This window comes from Ovis canadensis, chromosome 3 (assembly GCF_042477335.2).
Source record: "Ovis canadensis isolate MfBH-ARS-UI-01 breed Bighorn chromosome 3, ARS-UI_OviCan_v2, whole genome shotgun sequence".
Classification (NCBI taxonomy): domain Eukaryota; kingdom Metazoa; phylum Chordata; class Mammalia; order Artiodactyla; family Bovidae; genus Ovis; species Ovis canadensis.
The window spans coordinates 172,111,657-172,138,758 of record NC_091247.1 but is presented as its reverse complement, the minus strand read 5'-3'; the positions used below and the strand labels follow the sequence as shown (position 1 = coordinate 172,138,758).

The 27,102-nt window shown below is 40.5% G+C and overlaps 1 protein-coding gene and 1 pseudogene across 1 annotated transcript in view; both read right to left on the bottom strand.

Annotated features, from left to right (window-relative positions):
- CFAP54 (cilia and flagella associated protein 54) overlaps positions 1-27,102 on the bottom strand; it is a 325,750-nt gene that overhangs the window by 166,654 nt on the left and 131,994 nt on the right. Inside the window, exons 34-39 of the mRNA XM_069585110.1 lie at positions 25,518-25,660; positions 23,424-23,605; positions 21,350-21,577; positions 8,405-8,628; positions 8,169-8,304; positions 5,677-5,785 (exon numbers count right to left, since the gene is read on the bottom strand). Of these exons, the coding sequence (XP_069441211.1) occupies positions 5,677-5,785; positions 8,169-8,304; positions 8,405-8,628; positions 21,350-21,577; positions 23,424-23,605; positions 25,518-25,660 (1,022 nt within the window). The remainder of the gene's footprint in view (positions 1-5,676; positions 5,786-8,168; positions 8,305-8,404; positions 8,629-21,349; positions 21,578-23,423; positions 23,606-25,517; positions 25,661-27,102) is intronic.
- LOC138435218 (translationally-controlled tumor protein-like) lies at positions 11,791-14,777 on the bottom strand (annotated as a pseudogene).

The window sequence follows — 27,102 nt, the reverse complement described above, 5'->3', positions numbered from 1 at the left end:
ACACGACTGAAGCAACTTAGCAGCAATCTCCCAATTCACCCCTCCCCCTCCCCACATCACATCCCCCCCCCAACTCCCCCACCCGCAGTAACCAGAAGATTGATAACAAGCATTTTTGACACATTTTCTCACATTTGTTGCCAGTTCTTTTTAGGATGGAGGGGACAGTATAAACCATATTGTGAGTTACAGATCCCAAGTTGGGGGATCTCCAGGGGTTTGACAGACAAGATGAAGAAAAGGACAACACACCCAGGAAGAAAGATGCTCTTTGGAACTAGTCACACATGACTGATGAGGGGAAGCTGTTCCTCCTGTTCACTGAATATGAGGAAATAATTTATCATTGGCAGTAAAACCTGCAAGTTCATGGTCACCAACCCTACTCAACTGGATCGTCTACACTGCTCTGCAGCTCTCCTATCTTCCTTTCTCCTATTTTTCCAGTCCACTACTTCACACCCCTCCTAGAATCTCAACCTTGGCTGTGCTCTCAACTCCCCGCTTCATTAAGAAAATCTCTAGTGCCCAGTAAAGATGCCTTCAATTTTACCACTACCATCTACAAATTTTCCTGCTTTTGAACCTGTTCTCTCCTTCCTTTCTTATCTAGCATCAGGGGTGTTCCAGCATCCTAAGTCCCGTATATCCCATTTTCTACCTTGTTTATCCTCAAGTTCCTTGCCTGATCAAATATCTTTCTCTCCTGGCTCTTCCATTTCATATAGAAATATTCTCCTTCTCTTCTACTAAAACAACCACACAAATAAAACAAAGCCCCCCTGGGTTCCACTTTCCCTTATGGCTGCTCCTGCTTCTTTCTTGTCATTTCTAAGCTTCATCAAAGGCAATTCTCACTGACTCTGTGCAGGCACAGCTTACCACAACCACACCCACCACTCAAAACACTGCCATTAGCCTCACAACCATTTCTTTGAAACTACTATTGTTAAAGTCATTCATTCAGCAAGTGGACACTGAGTTCCTACTATGTGTCAGGTACTGATGAAGGCATGTGGATTCCATCGATGGACAAACCAATTGTCCTTGACCTCACAGAGCTTACCTTTTATCAGCAGAGACAGACTAGTAATCAATAAATATGTTTTTTAAAACTGAGTTATAGAATGTGATAAGTGGCTATAAGCGCTTCAGGGGGAAAAAAAAGAATACATTTATTAGGGTAAGGGGAATTGGAAGGAAGGAAGCAGGATGCAGTTTCAAACAGAATGGTCAGGGTAAGCCTCACTGAAAAGATGAGATACGCACAAAGATTTTAAGGAAGTGAGGGGTTTATCAGAGAGCCACCGAGATGGGGGAAGAGCACTTCAGGAAGGAGAAACAGCTATAGCAAGACCCTAAGGTGAGGCTGTCATAGCAGAAAGGCCAGGGACAGTGACCTCCCAAATCCAATGGACAGAATCCCTCATCTTAGTTGACCTCTCTCTGACTGTTGACTCATACACTCTCTCTCTCTCCTTGGCCTTATTTGTAACACTCTCAGTTCCTTTACCTCCCACCTCTTAAGCTATATCCCAATTTCTTTCAGATATGGGCTCTGCCTCTGTTTTTTCCATCACAGTCACTAGGGCTCTTCACATAGTCTGTCTTTATCCTTTGGGGCACAGAGTATAATCACACTATGCACCCCTTTTGAAGTTAGATGTGGCCACATGATTTTAGCCAGTAAAACTGTGGACAATATGTCACCTTCAAGTATCAGCTTGAAGAGCCATCATCTGACTTATATATAAACTATGAATATAAAATTATAAAATATGAAAAATACACAAAACATTATTTTTCCTCATTAAAAAATGGAGACAACAACAAACCTACCTCATTAGGCAGTTGTAAGCTAATATTCACAAAACATTTATCAGAGTGCCTGAAGTCCAGTGAATTTTATTGGGGTTGTTATAAAACAATCCACGTAAAGCCCTCAGTGCAAGTGTGTGGTATATGCGTGTGGTTTCACTTCAAAGTCTTAACCATTTACTATATGCCTCTAATTATAGCTGCCGTAGAGGATAACACTAGTGTCCTGTCTCTTGCCTCTAAAACAATCATGGAAGCCTGTGTTGAGATGGACATTCCATCAATCCATGATGGAGGCACTCACTGAACACAAGCATGAGCAAGAAACAGACTTTTCCTTGTCTTATGGCAATGAGATTTGGGGATTGTTCATAACTGCTATGTACCCCAGCCCTTTCTGACTGACACAGATTCCAAAGTGATGGCATCCCCAGGTCCATACTCCTAAGAACACCTTCTGGGTGACCTTGTTCAAGCCTCTGATTTCAACCAATACCATGCATTGGTGATGAAAATACAAACCTGCTGAGTGCCTCACTGATGTATCATCAGTTCAGTTCAGTTCAATCACTCAGTAGTGTCCGACTCTTTGTGATCCCATGGATGGCAGCACACCAGACCTCCCTGTCCATCACCAACTCCCAGAGTTTACTCAAACTGAGGTCCATTGAGTCGATGATTCCATCCAATCATCTCATCCTCTGTCATCCTCTTCTCCTCCTGTCCTCAATCTTTCCCAGCATCAGGGTCTTTTCAAATGAGTCAGTTCTTCGCATCAGGTGGCCAAAGTATTGGAGTTTCAGCTTCAGCATCAGTCCTTCCAATGAATATTCAGGACCGATTTCCTTTAGGATGGACTGGTTGGATCTCCTTGCTGTCCAAGGGTCTCTCAAGAGTCTTCTCCAAAACCACAGTTCAAAAGCATCAATTCTTTGCTGCTCAACTTTCTTTACTGTCCAACTCTCACATCCATACATGAAGTGAAGTGAAGTCACTCAGTTGTGTCCGACCCTTTGAGACCCCATGGACAGTAGCCTACCAGGCTCCGCTGTCCATGGGATTTTTCCAAGCAAGACTACTGGAGTAGGTTGCCATTTCCTTCTCCATACATAACTACTGGAAAAACCATAGCTTTGACTAGATAGACCTTTGTCAATAAAGTAATGTCTGCTTTTTAATATTCTGTCTAGGCTGGTCATAACTTTTCTTCCAAGGAGCAAGCGTCTTTTAATTTCATGGCTACAGTCACCATCTGCAGTGATTTTGGAGCCCGCCCCCCACCCACCCACCCCCCCAGAAAATAAAGTCTCACACTGTTTTTGCTGTTTCCCCATCTATTTGCCATGAAGTGATGGGACCAAATGTCATGATCTTAGTTTTCTGAATGTTGAGCTTTAAGCCAACTTTTCCACTCTCCTCTTTCACTTTTATCAACAGGCTCTTTAGTTTTTCTTCACTTTCTGCCATAAGGGTGGTGTCATCTGCATATCTGAGGTGATTGATATTTCTCCCAGCAGTCTTGATTCCAGCTTGTGCTTCAACCAGTCCAGCATATAAGTTAAATAAGCAGGGTGACAATATACAGCTTTGATGTACTCCTCTCCTGATTTGGAACCAGTCTGTTGTTCCATGTCCAGTTCTAACTACTGCTTTCTCTGAGACTGGAATGAAAATGGACCTTTTCCAGTTCTGTGGGCACTGCTGAGTTTTCCAGATTTGCTGGCATATTGACTATAGCATGTTCACAACATTATCTTTTAGGATTTGAAATAGCTCAACTGGAATTCCATCACCTCCACTAGCTTTGTTCATAGTGATGCTTCCTAAGGCCCACTTGACTTCACATTCCAGGATGTCTGGCTCTAGGGGAGTGATTACACCATCATGATTATCTGGGTCATGAAGATCTTTTTTATACAGTTTTTCTGTGTTTTCTTGCCACGTCTTCTTAACATCTTTTGCTTCCGTTAGGTCCATACCATTTCTGTCCTTAATTGTACCCATCTTTGCATGAAATGTTCCCTTGGTCTCTCTAATTCTCTTGAAGAGATCTCTAGTCTTTCCCATTCTATTGTTTCCCTCTATTTCTTTGCACTGATCACTGACTGACTGGATGATTCTACTCAGTTATTATTCAGACACCTCAAACTCAGTAATAGCAAAGAGATGTCTTCCTCTAACCTGCCCCCAGCTTCAGTATTTTTTAATAGAGTGAAGATACCACAACCACTTAGCCACTCAAGCCAGAAATCAAAGCAACTTGAACTCCTCCCTTCCTCGTGCATCCCCCTCACCTAACAAGCATACAACTGCCCACCCTTCTGTTCTCACTATCTAAGCTCGGACCTCATCATGCTCTCCTGCCACCATGTGGTCTCCTTCCAACCTATTCCCCACATTGCTGAAGTGTCCTTCAAGAACACAAATATGATCATTTCATTTTCCTTCTTTAAACCCTTCTAACTAGCTCCCTTCAGCTTCCTAGATAAATCTGAGTCTCTTTACCCTACCTTCTAAGACCCCTTATTATCCATTTCCTGCCGACCTTTCTACTCTCAACTTTTGCCTTTTACTTTTATGATAACCCCACTAAATTACATAGAGTCTCTCAAAAATGATGCTAGCCATTAACTATTATTGTTTATAGCAGTAGCAGGAGTCACAACAGTATAGACCTTACCACTCTACACTATCATCTCTGGCTTATTTATCGGTCTCTTTCAATGGGCTGTAAATCATGTAACAAATCTTTAGTCTCATTCATCTTTGTATTCTCAGGACCTCAGTCACTCATTCAGTTCAGTCACTCAGTCATGTCCGACTCTTTGTGACCCCATGGACGGCAGCACGCCAGGCTTCCCTGTCCATCACCAACTCCCGGAGCTTGCTCAAACTCATGTCCATCAAGTTGGTGATGCCATTTAACCATCTCCTCCTCTGTCATCCCCTTCTCCTCCTGCCTTCAATCTTTCCCAGTTTCTCAGGACCTAGTATAGCACTTAACACATGGTAGATACTCAATAAATATTTGCTGAATGACTGAATGGCTGCCTGACTCAAGAAATGAATGAATGAATGAATGCAGAAATACATACATACACACATACATACCTAAAATCAATAGACAAATAAATGAAGGAATCCAAACATATCAAGGCTTCCCAGATCATGCTAGTGGTAAAAAACACCCCTGTCAATGCAGGGGATAGCAAAGGGAAGACTTGCATTTCTTTCCTCTACCCAAAACAGAGACAGGAAAACCACCACTGAGAGAGGTATTACTTCCATTTTCATCCCTTCCCATCATCTCATTCTTAAAAGCCACATTGCCAAAACATTCCAAGAGGCCTCACCAGCTAAAAGCAAAGGAGTCATAATGTTTCAGAATCTTCTGTTGTACTCTTGTTTAAAAACCAACAAGTTAACCTTGGTAACACCAGTAGAAAAATAATCCATACTGATTATGGAAATGGAAGTTATTATGGCGATTAAGATAGAACCAAGAAAATAACGAAAGATCAGTTTAAAGAGTTCCCAAGTGAGATTAAAAACAGAGAAAAACTTGTGAAACAGTCTTTTCTCATCTTTAATTTTTCCCATCAATTTCCTTTCTCCCTCTTCTCTTATTTCCCCTTTTTAACTTACAGATTAAACTAATAAAAGACATGAGTTTTAATTCCCCTTAAGTGACATTTATAGCAATATAAGATGGCAAATATCAAGTGGATTATTTTCAGTCAAATCTGCAAAAGAGATTTTACAAACACTTTAATTATAGGAGACTGGACATGCAGAACACAACAGCAAATCTTGCTTTGAAGAAGAGAGAAAGAGCTTCAAGCTAAGATTGGTTCCAACCTGAATGGATAAGCTTTTTAAGGACATCTGCTCGCTGTCCTATAGCTGTCCCTTTATTGGTTGGAGGATTAATCTTGAGCTGTATTCCAACGAAATTTCGGCAGGTTATCTTTAAAAAGAAAGAAAACAAACATTACTTAGGTATTTAGAGCCAAAATTTTTGCTTACTTGAAATGTTCATCTTATTTTTCATTAGCCAAAAAGAAGAGATACAAAAAGATGCTACAAATAAAAGCTCCAGAGTAACATTCAATCATGAGAACTTTTGAGGGAAAAAAAGTGGCTACATAATTTTTCATATTTCTTATGTATACCACAGCTGGAAAAGCATTAGGCAAATTATGTAGAGCAATTAGAATAATTTCTCTGATGTTCTATAAATTCACTAGTCTAAATATATCTCCCATTATGTAAGTTGAAACATATTTAAAATAGAGGCTGCTTTTTCAATGGCATATTTCCCCTCTACTCATAATTAACGTAATTTAAACTTCCCTGGTGGAGTTTTTCAGAACTAACGTCCTCTGTAGTATTTTTTAAAGTATTTTTTAACAGATAATTGAGTCCTAAAATGATAAAATATATGAAACAGATCATTTTTAGACATAAGGTAATTCTTTTAAAAGGTCCAAGATCCTCTTCTCTCCATTTCTCCACCCCACCTCCCACACCTCTGCTCAAAATACAACCATCCTTGAACCCCAGTCTGACGTAGACGATGCTTCTTTATTATTGTCTCTTGTAGTTACCTCTATTAGGAGATGAAAGGACAGTCTAAGAAAATGCAAATTCCTTCCCCCCGCCTATTAAGACCTTACTTGACCTAGTCCTTCCCACCTCTCCAGCTTCATTTAAAAAATCTTCATTGAACTATTATGTGCCACGCACTACTCTAAGCTCACAGATGATATAGCAGAAAAAAAAATAAGCAAAAATTCCTCTTCTTGTGGTACTTATTCTAGTGGAGATAGACAATAAACAAAATATATAGAGTACGTGATAAAGTGGACTAAGTTATAAATGCTATAGAGAAAAACAGACAAATAGACACATACATTTAAACAAGGCAGTGAGGAAAAAGTCTTCACAGAGAGTGTGATATTTAGTCAAGACTGGAAAAGGTGTGGGAAAAAGCAATGTGGACATTTGGGGAGAGGAGAGATAGTTGTAACTAGTTTTGCTTCTTTGATTAAACCCTGACTGATACAGGCAGTTAGATACGTCAGCACAGAATACAGGAGAAAGGTCTAGACAGGACATGTAATTTTGGTAGCCATCATCATGAAGATGTTTACTTTGAGCCACAAGTTGAGTTAACTCTCCAACGGAGAATACCTCAATAGAGTACTGGAGGCCCAAGAACAGAGCGTTGGGCTGAACTAACACTGAGACACTGGGGAGAAGAGGAGGAAGCACCCAAGAAGATGCAGAAGGAGCAGCCCCTTATTCTGATCTCTCTTGTCTGCTGCACTGTAGGGTCTGAGCTTCCTTCCTGTCCCTTCTCAGGGTCTTTGATCCTATTCTCTCCTTAGGCTGGAATGTTCTTTTCCACTATAGGGCTGGCCCCTTCCCACCAAATGTGACCATCTCCAAGAGACCTTCTTGATCACCTCGGCTCAACTTTTCCACCTCTCACCTCAGCCTATCTCTATCCCATGTACCTATTTTATCTTCTTCAGAGAATTTATGCTGATCATAAATCTTTTAATCTGTTTACATGTTTATCCACTGGTCCTATCTCCATGCTTCTGAAACTAAACTCCATAAAGCAAGAACACAGCTCTCTCTTTATAGAATATGCAAGAGGCAAGAATATGCCAAGACCATAAGCAGTCTTTGTGAGAAAAAAAAAAATGGGAGCTTTCTCTGGGGAGCTGCAAGCCCCTCAACCCTACATGGACTAGTGTGTGGGCAGGGGCTGGATTCAGCACCCCAACATATGCCAAGTGCCCTAGGGCAGGACACAGACTGCACAACTGAATGCAGCAGCTCTAATCTTAGGGAGTCAATACATATTTATTAAGCTAATAAATGAGAAAATAGATGTATCTCTTCCCTCCCCCAACTTAAAGCTGCAACATGTCATCAGTGAGCCCTAGGTACTTTTGCCTTCATGGGCCTATGGCTCCATCAAAAAATATTGTTAAAACTGCAACATTTTCTTTAACATAAAAGTTCCTTTTTTCTTCTTATTGTAAAAGAAATCAAAACATTTAATGGCTCCTAAAGGAGTGCTATGTCTCCAGCACTCTTCCCACTGTGTCTAATGGTAATCCAGCTTTGACCTGGATATAAGCTCCTCGTGTACAAGGACTTAATTCTTTTTTTCTCTGAATCGGGAAAATACTGGCAAACAGTGATTCTCAACAATGTTTGCTGATTTGAATGATAAATGCCTAAGTGAAAATAGCAACGTTTATCTGACCCCAAATCTTGCTAGTTATACGGGTACTAAGAAATCACAACTGCATGAATAACAGAGCCAAACTTACCTTCTGTTTGTATTCAGTCTCATATCTTACACAAGCCTGCTGGCTGATGTCTGGGCCCTTGCATTTGGATATTTGCAGTAGAAGCTGGCGCTGCGCGTAAACCAGGAGTGGAGTCACTTGCTCTGTATATCTTTCACTAGATAAGAGTAAAATGTATATTAGAAACAAACATTAGTAAAGACACATTCCTCTCAGTAAAGTCTATTGCTGTTACCCGCCCTATCAGAGGTACTTACTGCGAAACTGCATTGAACTGAATGGCAAGTGATACGAGTGTTTCCCATTTTTCTACTTGATAGACAAGTTCCAGAGATTTTAATACAAAGTCATGGATCCATTTCAAATCGACCACATTGACATCATCCAGAGGATGCTCAAAGGTAAGGCTGGAACCACCGTTATCATTTTTAATATTTCCGTAGCAACTCGGGACACTGAACTCTCCTTTTTCATCAATAGTCTGCAAGTAGCACATTGAAACAAAACTTTGAAATTTCATATTTCACTACATGTTTGGTCTGAACACGGAATGAATAGCTAAAAATATAACATGGAAAAGAACTGAACAGAAAAAATCGAACATATTTATTATGCAAATCAAAGCCTGATGATACTGTTCAAAAGCTCTACTGTGATGAAGTAAATGTGTTACATTTGTGCTGTTCTATACAGTAGCCACTAAGCACATGTGGATACTAAGCTGTTGAAGAATGACTGCGGCAACTGGATTTTTAAGTTTAATTATTTAAGCCTAAATATAAATAGCCACATATGGTTAGTCATCACTATACTTCCTGGTACATAGTCACTATTTAAGTAAGAACATTAAACCAATAAATAAGGTAAAGTTATGAGGGAAAACAGACTATAGTATATACAAATAATTAAATTTCCTTAATACATTGATTACATTCAGTTTGTACAAAAATTTGCCCAGTTCCCTGATGCAAATGTCAAACTTAGGGAGAAAAAAGTCTTCTCAGTTGAGTTCAGTCCAGTCGCTCAGTTCAGTTCAGTTGTGTCCGACTCTTTGCAACCCCATGAATTGCAGCACGCCAGGCCCGCCTATCATCACCAACTCCCAGAGTTCACTCAAACTCATGTCCAATGAGTCAGTGATGCCATCCAGCCATCTCATCCTCTGCTGTCCCCTTCTCCTCCTGACCCCAATCCTTCCCAGCATCACAGTATTTTCCAATGAGTTAACACTTCGCATAAGGTGGCCACAGTATTGGAGTTTCAGCTTCAGCATCAGTCCTTCCAAAGAACACCCAGGACTGACCTCCGTTAGGATGGACTGGTTGGATCTCCTTGCAGTCCAAGGGACTCTCAAGAGTCTTCTCCAACACCACAGTTCAAAAGCATCAATTCTTCTACACTCAGCTTTGTTCACAGTCCAACTCTCACATCCATACATGACCACTGGAAAAACCATAGCCTTGACTAGACAGACTTTTGTTGCCAAAGTAATGTCTCTGCTTTTCAATATGCTATCTAGGTTGGTCAAAACTTTCCTTCCAAGGAGTAAGCATCTTTTAATTTCATGGCTGCAGTCACCATCTGCAGAGATTTTGGAGCCCAAAAAAATAAAGTCTGACACTGTTTCCACTGTTTCCCCATCTATTTCCCATGAAGTGATGGGACCAGATGCCATGATCTTCGTTTTCTGAATGTTGAGCTTTAAGCCAACTTTTTCACTCTCCATTTTCACTTTCATCAAGAGGCTTTTTAGTTCTTCTTCACTTTCTGCCATAAGGGTGGTGTCATCTGCACATCTGAGGTGATTGATATTTCTCCCAGCAACCTTGATTCCAGCTGGTGCTTCTTCCAGCCCAGCGTTTCTAGTGGTGTACTCTGCGTAGAAGTTAAATAAGCAGGGTGACAATATACAGCCTTGACGTACTCCTTTTCCTATTTGGAACCAGTCTGTTTTCCCATGTCCAGTTCTAACTGTTGCTTCCTGATCTGCAGATAGATTTCTCAAGAGGCAGGTCAGGTGGTCTGGTATTCCCATCTCTTTCAGAATTTTCCACAGTTTATTGTGATCCACACAGTCAAAGGCTTTGGCATAGTCAGTAAAGCAGAAATAGATGTTTCTCTGGAACTCTTCCTTTTTTGATGATCCAACGGATGTTGGCAATTTGGTATATATATATGTCCCCTCCTTCTTGAACATCCCTCCCACTTCTCTCCCCTTCCCACACCTCTAGGTTGCTACAGAGTCGATTTGAGTTCCCTGAGCATACAGTAAATTTCCATTGGCTATCTATTTTGCATATGGTAATGTTTATTTCCATGTTACTTTCTTCATACATCCCATCCTCTCCTTCCTCCCCACTCACTGTGTCCATCAGTCTGTTCTCTCTGTCTGTGTCTCCTTTGCTGCCCTGAAAATAATTTCATCAGTACCATCTTTCTAGATTCCTTATATATACATGACTATACAATATTCACTTTTCTCTTTCTGACTTACTTTGCTCTGTATAATAGACTATAGGCTCATCCACCTCATTAGAATTGACTCAAATGCACTCCTTTTTATGGTTGAATAATATTTCACTGTATATCCATACCACAGTTTCTTTATCCATTCATCTGTTGATGGACATCTGAGTTGCTTCCATGTCCTAGCTATTCTAAATTGTGCTGCAATGAACATTGGGGTACATGTGTCTTTTCAATTTTGGTTTCCTCAGGGTATATGCCTCCTAGTCAGATTACTGGGTCATATGGTAGTTTTATTCTTAGTGTTTTAAGGAATCTCCATACTGTTTTCCATATTGGCTGTATCAATTTACATTCTCACCAAGAGTGCAAGAGGCTTCCCTTTTCTCCACATCCTCTCTAGGATTTATTATTTGTAGATTCTTTTTGATGATGGCCATTCTAACTGGTGTGAAGTGATATCTCATTGTAGTTTCAATTTGCATTTCTCTAATAATGAGTGATGTTGAGCATCTTTTCATGTGTTTATTAGCAAAATCCTTTAGATCCACCTACTGGCCAGACTATCAGAAAAGGGCATGGCAACCCACTTCAGTGTCCTTGCCTGGAGAATCCCATGGACAGAGGAGCCTGATGGGCTACAGTCCATGGGGTTGCAAAGAGTTGAACACGACTGAAGCAACTTAGCACGCACACACTGGCCAGACTATAGCCCAATAAAGTTAGTAGGGCTTCCCTGGTGACTCAGCAGTAAAAAATCTGCCTGCCAGTGCAGGATACATGGGTTCAATCCCTGGGTTGGGAAGATTTCCTGGAGAAAGAAATGACAACCCACTCTGGCATTCTTGCCTGGGAAATCCCATGGACAGAAGAGCCTGGCAGGCAACAATCCATGGGGTCAGACTAAACAACAATAACAACAAACCAAGTCTAGCCTCTCCTAATTTGATGTTATCATTAAAGGTAACCCCAACAATAACATGCATAGGAAAGAGAAGGTATCAACAAAAGTAGTAAAGACCAGGAGTACTTCCACTTGCCTCAAAAACAGTAGAGGATACATATTCCCTTCCATAAGATTCATAGTCCTTGAATTTGGAAGAGACCTTGAAAATCATCTGCTTGTGAAGGTATGAATAATAGGTGTGACATACATAACCTATGTGAATTTGCCCCCTTAGCACAGTGTCTGGCACATAACATGCTCAATAAAAGATGTCATTTTGCTGATGTTATAAGCTCCGCCCTTATAATCTAATAATCAAAAGTCAAAGAACTCAAATGACACTAGTTCCATTTACCTAAGTTCTCTTCCTGTGTGGATGAAAAATGGAATAATTTATGATTATATGTGAAAGATCCAAAGTTACTGCCAGATTTGTTAACATTTCTCCATTTCTAAGCAACAGTTAGAACTGGACATGGAACAACAGACTGGTTCCAAATAGGAAAAGGAGTACGTCAAGGCTGTATATTGTCACCCTGCTTATTTAACTTCTATGCAGAGTACATCATGAGAAACGCTGGACTGGAAGAAACACAAGCTGGAATCAAGATTGCCAGGAGAAATATCAATCACCTCAGATATGCAGATGACACCACCCTTATGGCAGAAAGTGAAGAGGAACTAAAAAGCCTCTTGATGAAAGTGACAGAGGAGAGTGAAAAAGTTGGCTTAAAGCTCAACATTCAGAAAACAAAGATCATGGCATCTGGTCCCATCACTTCATGGCAAATAGATGGGGAAACAGTGGAAACAGTGTCAGACTTTATTTTTGGGGGGCTCCAAAACCACTGCAGATGGTGACTGCAGCCATGAAATTAAAAGACTCCTTGGAAGAAAAGTTATGACCAACCTAGATAGTATATTCAAAAGCAGAGACATTACTTTGCCGACTAAGGTCCGTCTAGTCAAGACTATGGTTTTTCCTGTGGTCATGTATGGATGTGAGAGTTGGACTGTGAAGAAGGCTGAGCACCAAAGAATTGATGCTTTTGAACTGTGGTGTTGGAGAAGACTCTTGAGGGTCCCTTGGACTGCAAGGAGATCCAACCAGTCCATTCTGAAGGAGATCAGCCCCGGGATTTCTTTGGAAGGAATGATGCTAAAGCTGAAACTCCAGTACTTTGGCCACCTCATGCGAAGTGTTGACTCATTGGAAAAGACTCTGATGCTGTGAGAGATTGGGGGCAGGAGGAGAAGGGGATGACCGAGGATGAGATGGCTGGATGGCATCACGGACTCGATGGACGTGAGTCTGAGTGAACTCCAGGAGATGGTGATGGACAGGGAGGCCTGGCGTGCTGCGATTCATGGGGTCACAAAGAATCAGACCTGACTGAGCGACTGAAATGAACTGAATTGAACTGAACTGAAACCGTTCATAAAGAAAATCATACATGGGTGATACCATCCTTATGGTAGTCTAGTAGAGCAACCACACTATCTAGGTTCATATCTCCACCAACAAAAAACTGGTAGTTTTTTTTTTAAAATTAGCAGGAAATGCTTGATTTATTTCTCAGACTTTCTCATAATAGGTTTTATTCTTTCTGGTCTCTGTTCTTCAAGTCTGCCTCTGATTGAGTTCATGGAATCTTTTATTTCTTTTTTTTTTAATTTATTTATTTTGGCTGTGCGGGGTCTTTGTTGCTGCTTGAGTTTTTCCTTAGTTGCAGCAAGTAGGGGCTACTCTAGTGGCAGTGCACAGACTTATTGCAGTGGCTTCTCTTGTTGAAGAGCACAGACTCCAGGGCATGCAGGCTTCAGTAGTTGCAGCATGTGGGCTCAGCAGTTGTGGCTCCCAGATTCTAAGCCTAGGCTCAATTGTTGTGGCACATGTGCTTAATTGCTTCGTGGTATGTGGGATCTTTCCAGATCAGGGATCAAACTTGCGTCTCCTGCGTCGTCACGCAGATTATTTTACCACTGAACCACCAGGAAAGCCTTGATTTATTTCTTTTTTTTTTTTATGGAGTTCAAGTTTTTGATTTTTTGTTCATTTCTTTTTTTTTTTACTTTACAATATTGTATTGGTTTTGCCACACATCAACATGAGTCCACCATGGGTGTACAGGTGTTTCCCATCCTGAACCCCTCTCCCCGTACCATCCCTCTGGGTCATCCCAGTGCACCAACCCCAAGCATCCTATATCCTGCATCAAACCTGGACTGGAAATTTGTTTCATATATGATATTATACATGTTTCAATGCCATTCTCCCAAATCATCCCACCCTCTCCCTCTCCCTCTGAGTCCAAAAGACTGTTCTATACATCTGTGTCTCTTTTGCTGTCTCACATACAGGGTCATCATTACCATCTTTCTAAATTCCATATACATGTGTTAGTATACTGTATTGGCGTTTTTCTTTCTGGCTTACTTCACTCTGTATAATAGGCTCCAGTTTCACCCACCTCATTAGAACTGATTCAACTGTATTCTTTTTAATGGCTGAGTAATACTCCATTGTGTATATGTACCACAGCTTTCTTATCCATTCATCTGCTGATGGGCATCTAGGTTGCTTCTATGTCCTGGCTACTATAAACAGTGCTGAGATGAACATTGGGATACACGTGTCTCTTTCAATTCTGGTTTCCTTGGTGTGTATGCCCAGCAGTGGGATTGCTGGGTCATAAGGCAGTTCATTTCCAGTTTTTTAAGGAATCTCCACACTGTTCTCCATAGTGGCTGTACTAGTTTGCATTCCTACCAACAGTGTAAGAGGGTTCCTTTTCTCCACACCCTCTCCAGGATTTATTGCTTGTAGACTTTTGGATAGCAGCCATTATGACTGGCGTGAAATGGTACCTCATTGTGGTTTTGATTTGCATTTCTCTTACATGCTCCTTTTGTAAAACTAGTTTTCTGCAAGTGATGATTCATGATCATATCAACACCAGTGAATAATGTGCTTTTACCTTGGGTACTGAAAGCACTGGATAGCAAAGTACATTTTCATCAATATTATCCTCAGCCGTACTGACCATCTTCCCTTCCACTTTCAGGCACAGCCCACTCAGGATCTTCAGGATCTTATAATTGTCAGGGAACATCTCATGATGACTGATGAGGTCCCAGTAAATAATTGTGATAGAAGATGACAGCTTCCCTGGCTTAGCAGGTACCCAGAGCTCAAAGAGTTTGGTGTATATGTTCATGAGTAATATTGATTAATATTTTTCTTTTTGATGTACCTGTCAGGGTTAAGCTGACCTCACTTCCCAAAAACAGTATACTATTTATTATTTCTTCCTTTATGTTTGCTAGAATTCTATAGAAAAGTATTCTGGGCCTGGAGTTTCATGTCAAAGTTTCTGATTATAAACTCAATTTAATATATTTAGGTTAATTAATTTTTATCTATCACTTTTGTGTCAATTTTGTTGAGCTGTACTTTATAATAGACATGTCCATTTCATCTAAGTTATCAAATTCATTAGTAAAAATTGGATATGATTTCTATTTTTCTTTTAATATATATGGGAACTATAACCATATCCCTCTTTTGTTAAAAATAATAGTAATTCATACTTTTCTCACCTTTGTTCATCAGTATTCCTAAGATTCTGTCAATTTCAATCATATTTTCAAAAGATTAATTGATTGACTTTATTAATTTTCTGGGTTGTTTTGTATCTAATTTACTTCTGCTCTTACCATTTTCTTCTTACTAATTTCATTATTCTTTTTAATTACTTTGGGTTTAATTTACTCTTCTTTTTCTAGCTCCTATAGATGAACACTTAAATGGTTGATATTTTATCTTGTTTCTATTTACTAAACATTTGAAGCTATGAATTTCCTGCTAAGCATTGGCCTATTGCATCTCAAAATTTTGATATGTTATCATCGGTTGAAATATTTTTAAAATTTCTTTTATGTTTTCTTCTTTGACCCATGGGTTATTTAGAATTGTGTTATTTAATTTCCAGATATTTGAAGATTTTTCTTCCTACATTATATTAATCTGTTTATAATATAGCTTTTATATTATAAAGAGCAAACATACTCTTTAAGACTTAAGTCTTTTAAATTTTATTATGACTTCTTTTTTGACTCTGTATACAATCCATCTTGCAGAGAGGAGCAACCCCACGTCCAAGGAGCGGCAGCTGCGTGGGCGCAGGAGGGCCCAGAGGACCTACTCCACGTCCAAGGTCAGGAGGGGTGGCTGTTAGGAGATACCCATTGTCCAAGGTAAGAAGCAGAGGCTGTGCTTTGCTGCAGCAGCCGTGAAGAGATACCCCACATCCAAGGTAAGAGAAGCCCAAGTAAGATGGTAGGTGTTGCGAGAGGGCATCAGAAATCACACACTGAAATCATAATCACACAAAACTAGCCAATCTGATCACATGGACCACAGCCTTGTCTAACTCAATGAAACTAAGCTATGCCGTGTGGGGCCACCCAAGACGGATGGGTCATGGTGGAGAGGTCTGACAGAATGTGGTCCACTGGAGAAGGGAATGGCAAACCACTTCAGTATTCTTACCTTGAGAACCCCATGAACAGTATGAAAAGGCAAAATGATAGGATACTGAAAGGGGAACTCCCCGGGTCAGTAGGTGCCCAATATGCTACTGGAGATCAGTGGAGAAATAACTCCAGAAAGAATGAAGGGATGGAGCCAAAGCAAAAACAATACCCAGTTGTGGATGTGACTGGTGATAGAAGCAAGGTCCGATGCTATAAAGAGTAATATTGCATAGGAACCTGAAATGTCAGGTCCATGAATCAAGTGGTCAAACAGGAGGTGGCAAGAGTGAACGCTGACATTCTAGGAATCAGTGAACTAAAATGGACTGGAATGGGTGAATTTAACTCAGATGACCATTATATCTACTACTGCAGGCAGGAATCCCTTAGAAGAAATGGAGTAGCCATCATGGTCCACAAAGAGTCCGAAATGCAGTACTTGGATGCAATCTCAAAATCAACAGAATGATCTCTGTTCATTTCCAAGGCAAACCATTCAATATCATGGTAATCCAAGCCTATGCCCCAACCAGTAATGCTGAAGAAGCTGAAGTTGAACGGTTCTATGAAGACCTACAAAACCTTTTAGAACTAACACCCCCAAAAGATATCCTTTTCATTACAGGGGACTGGAATGCAAAAGTAGGAAGTCAAGAAACACCTGGAGTACAGGCAAATTGGGCCTTGGAGTATGGAATGAAGCAGGGCAAAGACTAATAGAGTTTTGCCAAGAAAATGCACTGGTCATAGCAAACACCATCTTCCAATAACACAAGAGAAGACTCTACACATGGACATCACCAGATGGTCAACACCAAAATCAGACTGATTATATTCTTTGCAGCCAGAGATGGAGAAGCTCTATACAGTCAGCAAAAACAAGACTGGGAGCTGACTGTGGCTCAGACCATAAACTCCTTATTGCCAATTCAGACTTAAATTGAAGAAAGTGGGGAAAACCACTAGACCATTCAGGTATGACCTAAATCAAATCCCTTATGATTATACAGTGGAAGTGAGAAACAGATTTAAGGGACTAGATCTGATAGATAATGCCTGATGAACTATGGATGGAGGTTCATGACATTGTACAGGAGACAGGGATCAAGACCATCCCCATGAAAAAGAAATGCAAAAAAAGCAAAATGGCTGTCTGGGGAGGCCTTACAAATAGCTATGAAAAGAAGAGAAGCAAAAAGCAAAGGAGAAAAGGAAAGTTATAACCATCTGAATGCAGAGTTCCAAAGAATAGCAAGAAGAGATAAGAAAGCCTTCCTCAGCGATCAATGCAAAGAAATAGAGGAAAACAACAGAATGGGAAAGACTACAGATCTCTTCAAGAAAATGAGAGATACCAAGGGAACATTTCATGCAAAGATGGGCTCGATAAAGGACAGAAATGTCATGGACCTAACAGAAGCAGAAGATATTAAGAAGAGGTGGCAAGAATACACAGAAGAACTATACAAAAAAAGAGCTTCACGACCAGGATATTCACGATGGTGTGATCACTAATCTAGAGCCAGACATCCTAGAATGTGAAGTCAAGTGAGCCTTAGAAAACATCACTACGAACAAAGCTAGTGAAGGTGATGGAATTCCAATTGAGCTGTTTCAAATCCTGAAAGATGATGCTGTGAAAGTGCTGCACTCAAATGCCAGCAAATTTGGAAAACTCAGCAGTGGCCACAGGACTGGAAAAGGTCAGTTTTTATTCCAATCCCAAAGAAAGGCAATGCCAAAGAATGCTCAAACTACCGCACAATTGCACTCATCTCACATGCTAGTAAAGTAATGCTCAAAATTCTCCAAGCCAGGCTTCAGCAATATGTGAACCGTGAACTTCCAGATGTTCAAGCTGGTTTTAGAAAAGGCAGAGGAACCAGAGATCAAATTGCCAACATCTGCTGGATCATCAAAAAAGGAAGAGAGTTCTAGAAAACATATATTTCTGCTTTATTGACTATGCCAAAGCCTTTGTGTGGATCACAATAAACTGTGGAAAATTCTGAAAGAGATGGGAATACCAGACCACCTGACCTGCCTCTTGAGAAACCTATATGCAGGTCAGGAAGCAACTGGACATGGAACAACAGACTGGTTCCAAATAGGAAAAGGAGTACAACAAGGCTGTATATTGTCACCCTGCTTATTTTACTTATATACAGAGTACATCATGACAAACGCTGGACTGGAAGAAGCACAAGCTGGAATCAAGATTGCCGGGAAAAACATCAATAACCTCAGATATGCAGATGACACTACCTTCATGGTAGAAAGTGAAGAGGAACTAAAAAGCCTCGTGATGAAAGTGAAAGAAGACAGTGAAAAAGTTGGCTTAAAGCTCAGATCAGTTCAGTTCAGCTCAGTCGCTCAGTTGTGTCCGACTCTTTGCGACCCCATGAATCGCAGCATGCCAGGCCTCCCTGTTCATTCATCACCATCTCCCAGAGTTCACTCAGACTCAAGTCCATCGAGTCCATGATGCCATCCAGCCATCTCATCCTTGGTCATCCCCTTCTCCTCCTGCCCCCAATCCCTCCCAGCATCAGAGTTTTTTCCAGTGAGTCAACTCTTCTCATGAGGTGGCCAAACTACAGGAGTTTCAGCTTTAGCATCATTCCTTCCAAAGAAATCCCAGGCTTGATCTTCTTCAGAACGGACTGGTTGGATCTCCTTGCAGTCCAAGGGACTCTCAAGAGTCTTCTCCAACACCACAGTTCAAAAGCATCAATTCTTTGGCGCTCAGCCTTCTTCACAGTCCAACGCTCACATCCATACATGACCACAGGAAAAACCATAGCCTTGACTAGATGGACCTTAGTCGGCAAAGTAATGTCTCTGCTTTTGAATATGCTGTCTAGTTTGGTCATAACTTTTCTTCCAAGGAGTAAGCGTCTTTTAATTTCATGGCTGCAGTCACCATCTGCAGTGATTCTGGAGCCCAAAAAAATAAAGTCTGACACTGTTTCCACTGTTTCCCCATCTATCAACATTCAGAAAATGAAGATCATGGCATCTGGTCCCATCATTTCATGGGAAATAGATGGGGAAACAGTGGAAACAGTGTCAGACTTTATTTTGGGGGGCTCCAAAATCAGAGCAGTTGGTGACTGCAGCCATGAATTAAAGACATTTACTCCTTGGAAGAAAAGTTATGACCAACCTAGATGGCACATTGAAAAGCAGAGACATTACTTTGCCAACAAAGGTCCATCTAGTCAAGGCTATGGTTTTTCCTGTGGTCATGTAAGGATGTGAGAGTTGGACTGTGAAAAAAGCTGAGCACTGAAGAATTGATGCTTTTGAACTGTGGTTTTGGAGAAGACTCTTGAGAGTCTCTTAGACTGCAAAGAGATCCAACCAATCCACTCTAAAGGAGATCAGTCCTGGGTGTTCTTTGGAAGGACTGATGCTGAAGCTGAAACTCCAATACTTTGGCCACCCTGTGCGAAGAATTGACTCATTGGAAAAGACTCTGATGCTGGGAGGGATTGGGGGCAGGAGGAGAAGGGGACGACAGAGGATGAGATGGCTGGATGGCATCACCAACTCATTGGACATGATTTTGAGTGAACTCTGGGCATTGGTGATGGTAGGAGGGCTTGGCATGCTGTGATCATTGGGTCACAAAGAGTCGGAGATGACTGGGCAACTGAACTGACAGTCCATCTTGGTGAATGCACTATGTGCTTTGTTTCTAACCTCCCTCAATGTACTACGCATCAGTGCTGACACTAACTACCCCACAGTTAGGGTCAGACTCCACAGGCTTAAGGGTCAGTGCTCGCTGGAGATGCCAGTCACAGGTCCCACGGCACCTGAACTTCTGACTGACCAGTTGTAAACTCAGGTTCAGTAATTTCCTAGAATGACTCAGAACTCATTGACACAGTTTTCTTATAAAGGATACAACCCAAGAATAGCCAAATGCACAACAGGCCAGGTCTGGACGGGTCTAAGATAAGGCACTTCTGTGACCTTTCCTTTTGGACTCAGGGCCTGAGATCTGCTTGGTACATCAATGTGTCCACCAAGCAGAAAGTTCTTCAAGCTTCTGGTGTCCAAAGTATATTCTGAATTGCTGTTATTTGGTGTAAACATATTTATGATTAGTATGTCTTTCTGATTAATTGAGCTTCTTCTCATTATGAAATGTCCCTCTTTATCCTTCAAAATACTTTTTGACTTGAAGATCATTTTATCTAATATTAATATAGCCTCATCAACCTTTCTATGCTAACTGTTTTTGTAGTATAATTCTTCCAATTATTGTTTTATTTTCAATAGATTCTTTTATTTTCAATTTATCTGTTTCTTCATATCTAGAGTGCTTCTCTTATGGACAAGTACACATCTCTCTTTTTTTAATCCAGACAATCTCTGCCTTTTAACTGGGGTATTTAGTCTATTTATATTTAATATAGTTATTGATATAACTGGATTAGGTTATTTGTTATTTTCTATTTGTTCCATGTGTTTGTGTTCCTCTTTCCCTGCTTTCTTTAGTTAACTGACTATTATTTAGTTTTCCATTTTAGTTTTAGCTTTCATTTGGCCTTTTAGCTATATCACTTTATTTGGTAGTTACTTGGGAGATTATTAAATGCATACTTAACTTATCACATTCCACTTAATACTGTATCACTTTATATTTCTGTAAAGTTTAAAAACTTATTCAGTTTCATTTTATTTGCCCTCCCAGTCTTTTGTACTATCATTATATTTTACATCTGAAAAATGTTATAAACCCCATGATTCAAAATATTTATGTGTTTACTAATTTTTAATGTGTTTAAGTTATATGAGGTTTGCTTTTTTTTTAATTTTATTTTCACGCTTTAAACCACAGTGTGGTAGATTTGAAATGGCTGCAAATTCTACATCTAGAGAAACAGAACAGGGACTAAAACAAGTATCAACCAACAAGCTACATGATCTGTTTTAGGGTCTGTTTTTTTCTCTATCAAATGATTACCGTGAAGATTAAACGTATTTTGGTTAGTTTCTATAGAAGCTGGAGCTCAATAAATGCTACTTTGTTTTCCATTTAAAAAACTGATTTTCAGGCAGATATTTGTAATTAACATCGGTACACATTATATACTGTGAACCAAATAACAAAGAAATAAAATCAAGACAAACCAAGAAACAACTCAAGCAAAATATAAAATTTCTACTTATCCCAAGCTGTATGATACACAAAAAAATTGTTAATCAACTACAATAAAAAGAATTGCTCAAATACTCTTACCTTAATAGAATCAGTATTCTGTAGTTCTATTAACATGTCAATAAGTAATTCTGCTCCCAAATAGAATGGTAAAACAGAGATACAGAGGAAATTATCCTGGCTAATCGGAAATGTCTTATACAGATCCACTGTTTGTTTATGCAGTATTTGTAACTCCTGAGTAAAGTTCCAAAGGGCCCGACAGCAGTTCTGAAGCAGAGTCCAATAGCCACCACGATGAGCAAGAACCTAAGACAAGCACAACATTCAAAAGATGCCAAAGTTACAGATCTCTGAGTGACTTCACCTTTATGCAAATATTCTAAGTCAGTAATAAAAGTAACTAACATCATTTGTTATATGCTCACAGTGCTAGACACCGTGGTAAGACATTTGTATTCTAATATAACATTCTATATAACAACTCCTATGAAGTAAGTATGTAGTAGTAGTATTCTCATTTTACAGATGAGGAAATGGAGGCATGGGGCTAACTTACCCTGGGTTATGACTCTACCAAATGATGAGCTAGGACTCCAACATGACCATTGTTCTAAGTGCTGGGAATGTCTCAGTGAGCAAGGGAAACTGGGCCTGACCTTGTGCTGCTTTTGATTAGGAAAATCCAACACTAATAAGCAGACATATCAAAGTACAATTTCAGGGAATGATAAGTGTTATAAAGGAAATTCAAGTAGAAACTACTCACCCTGGTAGAAGGCAATGGCAACCTAGTCCAGTACTCTTGCCTAGAGAATTCCATGGACAGAGGAGCCTGGTGGGCTACAGTCCATGAGGTCACAAAGAGTCAGATACGACTTTGCCTGTGTGTACTGAACTGTAACTTCCTCCAATTTTAAAGGAAAACTGGAGAAGGAAATGGCAACCCACTCCAGTGTTCTTGCCTGGAGAATCCCAGGGACAAGGGAGCCTGGTGGGCTGCTGTCTATGGGGTCGCATAGAGTTGGACACGACTGAAGCGACTTAGTAGTAGTAGTACTCACCCTGGTAAGGGTGAGAGGACAAGGTGGTCAGGAGAGAAGTCCTCTCTACGGAGGTGACATATGAGAAGAGCCCAGAATGCTGAGTTGAACAAGTCATGTGAAGGAGAGGGCGGGGTTATCGGGAAGAGAAGGGCATTTGGGGCTGAGGGAACAGGAGGTACAAAGTATGGGTGGTGAACCTGAGGACTGAAGAGGGAGGTCTAAAGCACGCTTAGTGTTTTCAGAACCACAGAGGGGAGAGTAGACTGCACCAGGGAAAGAGGAGCTGAGTTCCGAGAGGTAAGCAGGACCCAGACCCTCTAGGCCCTGAAGCTGCTAGAAAGGAGGATGGGATGCATTGTTAATGGTCATGGGAGATGATGTGAGATGACTTCACATATTTTAGAAAGTCACTCTCTACTCCATCAAGAAATACGGGAACTTAAGTCTTTCTTTCTTGTCCAGAAAGGATAGATTTCTTCTCATCTCTTGAGAAGTTTGATGTACTTCCACTTCTTGCTATGAGAAAAAGGAAATTAATTTCTTTGTAGTTAATTCCTATTCTGAGTTAAATAATCTATCAGATAACATTTAAGAAGAAAAAAGAGAAACACAGTTGAGAGAAGACACAAATAGCCTGTAGAAGCAGGTCAGGGGGAAGGGTTAGGGCTTTCCCATGCCTAGAAAGATCTTCCCCTTTCCTAGAGGGAAGAAAGAAGCATGTGATGCCCAGGAGGGAGCAAGAGTCTAAAGAAGAACCCCTGGTCTCACTGGAGAAGCCCATGTCCCAAGTGTGGCTAGAAAGCAGCAGAGGGGTGTCTGAATATTCAAGGAGACTTTGTAGATAAGGACAAAGGGCACCTCAGCTCTGGATGATTGGATGACTAATGACAAAAGGGGTTCACCATCTCCCTCACAACTCTACCACTCTACTACTGAGACCTCAGTACCATGGCAAGCCTCACAGATGATTGACACGAAATCCAGCAAGCTTAGTCTCACTATTGAAATCAAAATTATGAATAATAAGGATATAAATATATCATACATGCCCCAATTGATGGGCTGAGATTCATGTCCACTACATTAACAAAGAAGAAGGACCAACTTACCATTGCTCTCCTGCAATATAAAAAGATTTTCATAAAATGATCCAAGAGAGCCACATTTGCAGATCGATCCTTTTCTTTACTGCTAAGTCCCGACTGAGAGTCTGATTCATAAACTGTTTGGGTCTTGGAAACATTTTCACCACTCATTTTGGAATTAAGAAATGCCAAAAATTCTTCAGCATCTACAGTATAAAGTATAAAGTTATTGACAGTAGAGAGTTAAGCTTCAGAAAACACAATAGGTGGCTAGCATCAAATGAATAATTCAGATAACAACTGCTACATTAGTTTGGAGAAAGCAGAGAATTGTTATGGATGCGATGAACCAGGGAAAGTTTCCAGAGAAGGAGGTGCTTAGATTAGCTCTTAAGGGTGAATCATGATTTAGCTGTGGGGGAAGAGTATGGAGAACATTTCAGGCAAAGGTGATTGGCCAAAGGAATGATGCAGAGGCAGGAAAGTCATGTTTCGGGGGAGAAGAATGACAGGATCCCACTCTTTCTTAACTTCCCTCCTAACAGGCTATTCCCTGGACACATACACTGGAAGATGAGGAGGATCCCCTGCAGTTAGGGAGTGCAGCAGCCCTGATCACTCATCCTCCCGTTGCTGTGCTATAAAAGCCATGGAGGACTTCCGCCACAAACATTCTCTCATTAGAACTCTGCATTAAACGCTAAGTCTGAATTGCAGAATCTATTGTAAATTTCATAGGAGGTCTTAGGGAGCTAGAAAACTCAAGAAGATATATATATATATATATATATATATATATATATATATATATATATATATATAGTAGTCTACATATGAAAACTTGGACTCTTTCTATGTCTAGGGAATTTACTTTTAAATACTTTAACCGTCATAGAATGACATGCAGGTACCAGTAAAACTGTACCCCAGAAGAAATTAAAAGCATGTCAAGCACCTCAAATATGAATCAAAACTCCTGGGAAAGTTAACCAGCATATGAAATAGCTTGCCCAGCAATAAGCCATACAGCATTTAAAGTGTCATTTTAAAAAAATCTATATGAGGGTTTGCAATAACATAAAGATATCAGAGATAAATGTTTGCTCATGAAATGAGTGGTATTCAAGGTAGGTGATTACTCAGGAATAGTGTCATCAGTGCAACACCCAAACAGAGAGCCCTGCTCACATACATCTCTCCACCTCTTGGGAGCCCCTTGACACCTGACCAGAAGACGGTATTGGCTCGTCCTTCCATTAGAATATTATCTCATTCATCTTGGAGTAAACTTCCATGGAAGGTGCTGACTGAAGATCCTAAGGCAAGATTCTGAGTACAACTAGAAAGCAGCTAAATGATGCTGTCATGCCTGCTTGCAGCAGTATGTTTGGTGGAGTTTTTCCTGAAACTTGCGTGCATGCTCAGTCACTTCAGTCATGTCTGATTCTTTGCGACCCCATGAACTGTAGTACACTAGGCTCCTCTGTCCATGGGATTCTCCAGGCATAGATACTGGAGTGGGTTGCCATTTCCTCCTCCAGGGGATCTTCCCCACCCAGGGATTGAACATGTGAGAGCAGGCAGGGCTAACATTTGTTGAATGACCCAACGAGTGAATACACAAAGGGCCTAGAACCAGGCATGGTATATCATCGATACTCAGTACAGGTTCTGAGTGGATCCCATAGGTTCTGCCTCCAAAAGGCGTTCTTAGTCTGTTTGTGTTTCTCCATCTTCACCAACTTTGCCTCATCCAAGCCTTCATCACCTGAGAGCAAGTTTTCACTTACTTTGGCCACTGAAGGCTATGAATATTTTTTAAAGAACATTATATTTGTTGAACGGGCAAATTGGGGTAGGGGAAAATTCAATATAAATATTTCCAAACATATGTGATGATATTCTAAAAATGCAGTAAGTTTAAAATATAGAACAAATAAGGATCTTCTACAAAATACCACAACTCAACAAAATTCCTAAGTCACTGGATAGTGATCCATGTAACTCAGTGTCTGTTGGGGTGCATGTCAGGGAACATGTGTTTGTGTATCTGTGTGTTCCATTTGTGAATAAAAATATCTAAAGACAATTTGATAGTATATAATGTATTTATTTTACCTGATGGTAAGTGAGCCTTTCTTTTTTTAGCTGTAAGAAGGAAATCAAGCAACACTTTATAGTTTTCTAGAGTCATTTTTCCTGTTGGTAATACTGTTCCTGAATTATACAGTGAGAACATATTAGGGTCACATGATCGGAAACTGCAAAGGGAAAAAAACTCATTAGAAGCAAAATTGAATTCTGTCAAATACTAAATAAATAAATAAATGTTTTAATGAAATTGGATTTAGCACCAAGTTACCCTGATACAAACTTGAGTGAGTGAAAGTCACTGAGTCGTGTCCAACTCTTTGTGACCCCATGGACTATACTCCACCAGGCTCCTCTGTCCATGGAACTCTCCAGGCAAGAATACTAGCGTGGGTTGCCATTTCCTTTTCCAGAGGATCTTCCCAACCCAGGGATTGAACCCTGCGTCTCCCACATTGCAGGCAGATTCTTTACCGTCTGAGCCTTTCAGTCATTGTTTAACTATCATGCTGCCAAGTAATGATGCATGAATGGTCATGTGTGACTGGACAGTCAGAGAAGAAGAGTTCTCTGTGTCCAGAGGATAGCAAGGAACCCCATCTGATCTGAACTGTTTTCCCTTTCAGAGCCTCAAAAACGGGTCACTTTGCTAAAAGTTTTCTCTGTCAAGAAATCTACTGCTACTGCTAAGTCACTTCAGTCATGTTCGACTCTGTGCGACCCCGTAGACAGCAGTCCACCAGGCTCCCCCATTCCTGGGATTCTCCAGGCAAGAACACTGGAGTGGGTTGCCACTTCCTTCTCCAATGCATGAAAGTGAAAAGTGAAAGTGAAGTCGCTCAGTTGTATCTGACTCTTAGCGACCCCATGGACTGCAGCCCACTAGGCTCCTCTGTCCATGGGATTTTCCAGGCAAGAGTACTGGAGTGGGGTGCCATTGCCTTCTCCCAAGAAATCTAAGTACTTCCTAAATGCTAACTTGGTCTAGTCCACATAGATCAGAATTTTATTTTAACCAAAATTCTGGAGAAACAGAAACTGAGTTCAAGTTCCTTGTAGATTTCAAACTGCATATTTTATAGCTGGATTACTGAAATAAATACCCTCTTAATTCATATCCCTATCATCAGCCTCTCCTTCCTCCAATCCATCTAGTATTTTGCTATCAGAAAAATGTCTTATCATAGCCCTGTTTGAAAAAAAAACCTTAATAATCTCCCACGGTATATAAATTAAAGTTCAGATTTATAGACAGTTAAGACTGTCCGTGAAGTATCGACCTTCTCTTCTGATCATTTCTGACCACTCCTTTTCAGATGCCCTAGACTCTGGTGAAACCACTAGGGGCTCCTGTCCTGAGTTTCCTACCTGGGCTGTGACTTGTTCTTCCATCTTTCTGGAAAGCTTGTTTCCCTACCTGCACATTTTTAAATCTTGCCTGTCCATCAGGACCCAGACCAAGTAGCTTCTCCCGTGAAACCTCTTCTGGTAGTCTCAGCCAGTAGAAAGCCTCCTTCCCACGTACAAAGACTTTATGTGCACGTCACCTTTTACCTTTATTGACTATTATTTGTGAACATTTATAAGCCATTCTACCAGATTCCAACCTGTA